The sequence below is a fragment of the Mus pahari genome, chromosome 19 (assembly GCF_900095145.1).
Source record: "Mus pahari chromosome 19, PAHARI_EIJ_v1.1, whole genome shotgun sequence".
Classification (NCBI taxonomy): Eukaryota; Metazoa; Chordata; class Mammalia; order Rodentia; family Muridae; genus Mus; species Mus pahari.
This window is the reverse complement of record NC_034608.1, coordinates 48,438,815-48,446,023: the sequence shown is the minus strand read 5'-3', so window position 1 is coordinate 48,446,023 and position 7,209 is coordinate 48,438,815. Positions and strand designations below refer to the sequence as shown.

The 7,209-nt window shown below is 47.6% G+C and overlaps 1 protein-coding gene across 4 annotated transcripts in view; it reads right to left on the bottom strand.

Annotated features, from left to right (window-relative positions):
* Positions 1 to 232: 232 nt before the first annotated feature.
* Rnf122 (ring finger protein 122) overlaps positions 233 to 7,209 on the bottom strand; it is an 18,409-nt gene continuing 11,432 nt past the window's right edge. For 2 of the 4 annotated variants that reach the window (XM_021219300.2, XM_029532325.1), the window contains exons 3-6: positions 5,474 to 5,519; positions 5,155 to 5,196; positions 1,556 to 1,638; positions 233 to 1,310 (exon numbers count right to left, since the gene is read on the bottom strand). In XM_021219300.2, the coding sequence (XP_021074959.1) occupies positions 1,196 to 1,310; positions 1,556 to 1,638; positions 5,155 to 5,196; positions 5,474 to 5,519 (286 nt within the window). In that variant the 3' untranslated portion in view covers positions 233 to 1,195. The remainder of the gene's footprint in view (positions 1,311 to 1,555; positions 1,639 to 5,154; positions 5,197 to 5,473; positions 5,520 to 7,209) is intronic. The other 2 variants (XM_021219301.2, XM_029532326.1) reach the window with 1 other exon arrangement.

The following is a 7,209-nucleotide window of genomic DNA, read 5'->3' as shown; positions in this document are numbered from 1 at the left end:
CTCTCTCTCTCTCTCTCTCTCTCTCTCTCTCTCTCTCTTTCATTCCAAAAACTGAGCCCAGGGCCTTGAGCATGTTACCCAAGCAATCTATTGTTGAGATCCATATCCAGCCCTCAGGTTTTGTTAAGGATTAGAAACCTCAAGTATGGTCTGACTGGGGGAAGGCAGGTAAAGAGCTCTGTTCCCTCTCCTGGCACAGGCCACAACCACAAGCCAAAAATCTGATTAGAGAAACATGTTATTAAATTTAATTTTCTTTAAATACATAACCTTTTCCCACTCTCAGCCGCCCTGTTCAGGGAAGGAAGGGGACACTCCACCCCCCCTCCATCCTTGGGGGTGGGGGAGGGGCTGCACGTGTAAAGCCTGAGATGGTGATGGTGAGGATGAAGTATAAAAATACTATTTACAGAGGGGAAGCAGACATCTGCACTACGGCACCCTCCCGACCATTCCCAGCCCGAGGCCCATTTTGCTTCCAAAAAGAAAAAAAAAAAAAAAAAAAAAAAGCCCCTGAAAATGGGCTTGAGGATTAGATCCCTTCCTATAGAAAGGGGTCTCTTCAAAACCAATGATGACTAGATGGCTCTGAGATTAAGCAGGGCCAGGGAGAGAATGAATAGCACCTCAGATCCTAACAGGGGAGGGCTGGTCCCATTACCCTGCAGTCAGCCAGGGCAAGGCTGGCCTTTGTTTCTGGCATCTCATGTAAACATTGACTTTTTTCCCCTTGTTTAGGGCCCTGCTATCCTTGACTTCATACAGAGCCTTTCGTCTTGGTTTCTTGATCTTTCTTTCCTTTCCCCTTGGAAACTATGCCATGGAAGGCTCTGGCAGGAGTGGAGGACATGGGTGGGGCAGAGCCTTTCAAGGTCAGAGTTGCTTGTTGTCCAGAGGGAGGTGCCCATGTTCACAGTCACCGACTTGACTCCTTCCCAGGGCAAAGATGAGGTTGGTGGAGATGGATGGTCAGTCAGTCCAGTACCAGGATAGAGCAGTCTACCTGGAGGAGTCCATTGGAAATGGATAACGGAGAGAAGCCCTGGGAGGCGGAGACTGGACAAGCCTGGTGCTGGGAGACACTCAGCTCTGCCATCCTTGCTTTTAGGTTGAGTGTGAGTCTTATTCACTGTGTAGAGAAACCCAGGTACCCAGAGTAAGCCGGTCTTCTTCAGTGTCCATGCGCAAGGAGCGCTTACACCAGTTCATCCAGCAGGATCCCGATGCTCTGCGAGGTCTCCGTGGGGCCAGCGATGGGCTTGTTGCACATGGGGCAGACACAACGGACTTCTAGCCACTTCACCAGACACCTGCGAACAAGAGGACCGTTATGTCCGAGGGGACGCTCCAGATGGCACCAGCTGTCTCTTAGCCCAGCTGCTACTGAGAACAAAGTGCCCCTGTGTCTGGCCCAGGCTAACCCCTCTGGTGTGCTGAACCTAGGGCGTTCATTGTTAAATAGCACTGCAGAGAAGATGAAAATGTTCTTGAAGATGCTCCTTAATTATACCTCCTCAGGACCACCCATCCCACCCCATCCCACCCCACCACATACTTGCGGTGAAAGGCGTGCTGGCATGGAAGCACGCCTAGTTCATCCTTCCCCTTGAAGTCTTCCAGACAAACTGCACAGGTCTGCTATGGAGAGGGAGAGAGGGGGTGGGAGGGGTGGAAATCTATGAGCTAGGAGTCTGGAGGCCCTCTTGATACACCCATCCTGAATATCCATCCACCACCTCGTTCTCAGATAAGGAAAACAAGCTCCAGCCCCATCTCCTGTGCCAGTCAGACCACGTTCAGCCATATTTACAAGACTGTGCTGACAGGATAGCAGCCAACGCGTAGTTGCTTAAACTGAAATCAAGCAAATGAAGAAATTATACACGTAGCGCCCCCCCCCCTCCCCAGAAGTACTAGCCACGATTCTTCAAGTGTTTCATTCCAAATATGAAAATGTGGGCTGGGGTGCGGGTCAGTGGTAGAGCTTGTGTTCATTACCTGTGAGAGTCTACATTCCCTGCGCCACAATTAAAAACATTAAAGGGTTTACGGTGGTGACTGCTCTACAGTGACACAGGCCCTTCACAAAGCGGGAGCGTGACCTCTCTGCTCAACATCCTGGTTTTACCTTTTTGGAGGACAAACTCTCTCACACAGTTCAAGCAAGCCTCAAATTCATTCTATAGCCAAGGCTGCCCCTCGAATCCCTCACTTTCCAGCCTCTACCGCCCTAGAGTTGGGACTACAGATTTGTGCTACCACATCCAGTTCATTGTTGCTCACATTGTGAGTCGTTAGATAAGTGCTTGTGAGAAGATGGCAGCAACTGAAGGCTAGGACCAATGGGGATGGTGGTACCATGAGGAAACAGTGCATCATGGGAGAATCCGCATGCTCATCAACAATGAAGTGGATGTGGTGGCACATTACACCCTAGACACGGATGCAATTATTTCATGTCACTGATAACTCTTCAGGTATTCTAATGTAAGTCTTCTTGACTTAGGAGAGTAAGTTTTGCTCATGGCACCTTGGGTGCAGGCTGCATTCAGATAAATTCTAGGCTGCTCTCAGGCCCTGGAGGTGGCTCTCCATATTTCCAAAGTTCAACAGTTACCTACAGCTGATGGTTCTCAGGTAGGAGAGTACAGACTTAGAACATTCCTATTAACACACAAAGTTAACGGACAGTGTGTTTTGTTCTTTCCAGCCTACAGCATGGGCTAAGGAGGGACACAGTAATAAAAATGAAGGCAGCAGGGTAGATGGGATTATCAATTCTTGGTTGTCAAGTTGACTATCTGGAATTTACTAAAACCCAAATGACTGGGCTCACCCAAGCGATTTTCCTTCTTTCTTTTGTTGTTGTTTTTGTTTTGTTTTTGAGACAGGGTTTCTCTGTGTAACCCTGGCTGCCCTGAAACTCACTCTGTAGACCAGGCTGGCCTCGAACTCAGAAATCTGCCTGCCTCTGCCTCCTGAGTGCTGGGATTAAAAGCATGCACCACCACCGCCCTGCTATGATGAATTTTTCTTAGATAGTCTGAAGTGGAAAGAACCATTTCTGATCTGGATCTTTGAGGTGGCAATCTACACCTTTAATCCAGGTTTCTTGAGGTGGCAAGATCCACGTTTGATCTGTGCGACAACTTCTGCTGGTGGCCTGGCAGAGGATGTGGAAGGAGGATGCTTGCTCTCTGTGCCTGCATGCACTCGCTCTCACCGACAAGTCTACTCTTCCACTGGCTTTAGAGATTAGTTCTTTGGGATTTCAGTATATACTGAAGACCAGCTGAGACATGCAATGCAGTCTTGTGAACTCAACAACTACTGGGTTCTTGGACCTTCTTTTGGTAGATAACCATTGTTGGACTAGCTGAACCACAGCCCGTAAATAATTCTTTATTCTCATATTCTCTCTCTCTCTCTCTCTCTCTCTCTCTCTCTCTCTCTCTCNCACACACACACACACACACACACATTAATTTATTCTTTAGGTTCTATTCCTCTAAAGAACCCCTGGCTAATACAGATGTACACACACACACACACACACACACACACACACTCACACACACAGTTACATTCATTAAATCTAGACTAGACTTGCATACCCGTTTACGAAACCCCAAGGTCTCAGCTGAACTACTACTGCAGAAGAGTCTCTTGAGCTTATTTTATTTTTAAGAACCCGAGGTATAGCAGCAATATGAAAAGGGGAGTAAGATGAGGCTATGTCTACAAAGTCTCATGTTTGGTGATGCTGGAATCCTACTCATTTTCAGACAACCACAAGCGGCTCACTCTGTGGTTAGGAGTGTCTGTGGTTATGGATGGAAGCCTTGGGAGATGGGTTAGGTAATCTCAAAGTCTGGGGAGGGGGGGAGTGATCAGGAAATGGCCCTGTTAATGGCTGGTTTGGTGTCAACAAGACACAATCTAGAGTCAGAGAGAAAGGAGCTTCAGTTGGAGAAATGCCTTCATGAGATGCAGCTGTAAGGCATTTTCTCAATTAGTGATCAATGGGGAGGGCCCAGTCCATTGTGGGTGGTGCCATCCCTAGGATGGTGGCCCTGGGTTCTGTAAAAAAGCAGGCTGGGAGAGAGAGAGAGAGAGGGAGAGAGAGGGAAAGAGAGGGGGAGAGGGGGGGAAGAGGAGCTTAAGAAAAGGAACAGCCACAGAAAACCACTGAGGGGGAGAGAGAGAGAAAGGAAGGAAGGGAGAGAAGGAGGGAGGGAGGGAGGGAGGGAGGGAGGGAGGAAGGAAGGAAGGGCAAGCCATGGGGAGCAAGCTAGTAAGCAGCACCCCTCCGTTGCCTCTGCATCAGCTCCTGCCTCCAGGTCTCTGTCCTGACTTCCTTCAGTGATGAACATGGAGCAATGTAGAAGTATATATAAACTGAATAAACCCTTCCTCCCCAGCTTGCTTTTTGATCATGGTGTTTTATCGCAGCAATAACCCTAACTAAGACAAGGCCCATTAAAAGAGGGAGTGAAGGGGGAAAAAGGGGAGGAGGAATGATATATTTTAGTTAAAATGAAAAGAACAAAGTTGAGATCCTATGGAACTGGCCCTATTGGGGGCGGGGGAAGGAGGGGAGAAGCAAGCTAGAACCACAACAAGGGATACAAGTCACTGGTGTGTTAGGACAATTTGATACGCAGGAGTAAACGGACTTCCTTTCCCTTAGTCACAGACCAGAGCATGGGTACCAAATAGAGAGGAAGTTAACAGTACAGTGACTATGGTATAAAACCTGTACTCCCCCCTCCCAAAGAGTCAATACAGCATTGCCCATGGCATAGAGCCTGTGGCGCTCTTACAGATTCTACAGAGCATGTTTGTGATGGCGAGTTGCAGATTCTGCACAGCGCACTGTCTATGGCATAGAGCCATTCTGTGTCTGCAGAATCTTAACAGATGCTGCAGGATTCCTGTTCCCACTTCCCTTGACCCTTCTGTGGTCCCTTTGTTTTCTGCCTGATCCGACTCTAGAGACAAAAACCCATTACCCGCTGGGATGAATTCCTTCCAAATGTCTGGACATAGGTTCTCAGAAAGCAGGGACTATGGAGTTTGGAAGAGGTCCAAGTGAAGAGCTGGAGAAAGATGCTCTAAGCAGTAGCCTTCCAAACATCATCCCAAGACACTTACCCCATAGAGCTGTAACTTCTTAGCATCACCTTTAAGCACCACCTGTGGAGCAAAGAGGCAGTTGATGTGTAAAGGTACCAACCAGAGGCCAGGGAGGATTAGCCAACGATGCATGTCTCTCTCTCTCCCTCTGCCCCCTCCCTATCCACCTCTGCCCGAAAGCGAATAGCAAACCCAACTTGGGGACACTAACAGGAGTGGTAGGCCTCTGGGATGCCCAGGAGCCTAGGGAATGAAGGCTATGGGGGCTCAGGCTTGCTCTCCCTTATGAGGGCAAACAGTGGAGAAGGAAGTGTAATGTAAAGAAATGCTACTTCACCTCCTTGTAGCCGTATCGCTCGCTCTGAGCCTGGTTCCGGAGTTTGCTAGGTGGAGAAAGAAAGAGGGCAGGTTAACATGGTGCTGTAAGTAGACGGGACAATGACAGTATGTGGAGTCCGCTGATGGCTTGGACATTTTTCTGGAGGTGAGAAGGGTACTTGTTTCATAGATACCAAAAGGGCATGGCTCAGCTGTATGCAGGTCACCCAGAGTTGGTAAGGATTAAGGATCTGTGACAAGATGTCAGCCATATTCTGGGCCGTTCTCCGGCAGGGCATCCTAAGTGGTTTATCTGCTTTCCTCTATGTATCTAAACCACGCAGAATGCTTCCTGTGTACAGAGGGAGTTAGGCTGTTGCCAGCACAAAGTCACTCTCCACAGCCAAAACACGGCATGTTGCTACTCACAGCGCTGGCATAATAAATAGTCCATCCAAGCTATGTTATGTGTTCCTTGGAGACTGACATTGTCTTGCCGAATCCAAACAACTCCAGGACAGAGGAACTTTCCATTTTATAGATGAGAAAAAAACGAATCCCAAAGAGATTAAGCAATCTGCCCAAACTTTACAAAGCTGATGGTGTGTGTGTGTGTGTGTGTGTGTGTGTGTGTGTGTGTAATTTTTGGGTTAAAAGTCAAGTCTATGCTACTTATAGAGCATGCCCACTTTACCATAGAACATGATGTACCCACCCCCACCTCCATAATTAGATGGATTACATTGGAGTCCTGAGATCTTAATTGACTTTGAGATACACTGCATGCTTTATTGAGCCTTTGACCTTGAGTGACCTACTGTGCAGATGGCTAGAACCGTCACTATACACCGATTCCGTGTCGTCCTACATCTGTGGGGGAAATCTTTATTATGACTTCTACCCGTAGCTTTTTGATCTTGCTATGCAGCCCGGTCTGACTTCAGATCCATGATCTTTCATGAAGGACTGTGGGATCGCAGACATGTGCACAGCAGCAGGTAGATATAGGTGCCTCCGATATACAGACATAGAACTTTCACATTTCTATTGTTTAAAATGCTAGGAGTTAACCCCAGTCCCCTAAGCAAGCTATAATGATCAAGTCAATTGATAAGGAAACAATAGGTAAGTAAAGACTACCCCAGGGTATGGCTGTGGTGGCATTTCCAGACCTAATGTCATCACGAGAGCTTTGACCTGGTCTCTCAATGGACTCATGGTACAACGGCATTATGGAAGGTTGTAGAAAGAGCTCTTGCCCTGTGCCCAGTTTTTTTCCTCTCCTGTCCCTTGTCCAGTCAAAAGTGATGAATAGCTGATGTCACAAGCTCCAGCCACCATGACTTCCTGCTTTTGACACGGAAGTGACCATGGAAGCAAACCCTCCAAAACCACAAATCAATACAAATATGATAAAAGGAACTATTATACTTCCTGCATACATGCCTCGCCATTGAACTACACACCCAGCAGCTTCTAACATAGGTCTGAGTGTCCACGACCTGTACTTACAGGGGAGATAGACTAGAAACTGCTTTTATTCTTCATTGAGTAAAAACAGAAGTTAAAAAACAAAAAAACAATAATACAAAAACTTGTATTTCATGACCTGACACTTTAGGGCTAGGGTGTAGGTCAGTGCTAGAGTACTTCCTTCCCATGCATGAAGCCATGGAAAAATTGACGGGGCTAGGGAGATGGCTCAGAGGGTAAAAGCACTGACTGCTCTTTCAAAGGTCCTGAGTTCAAATCCCA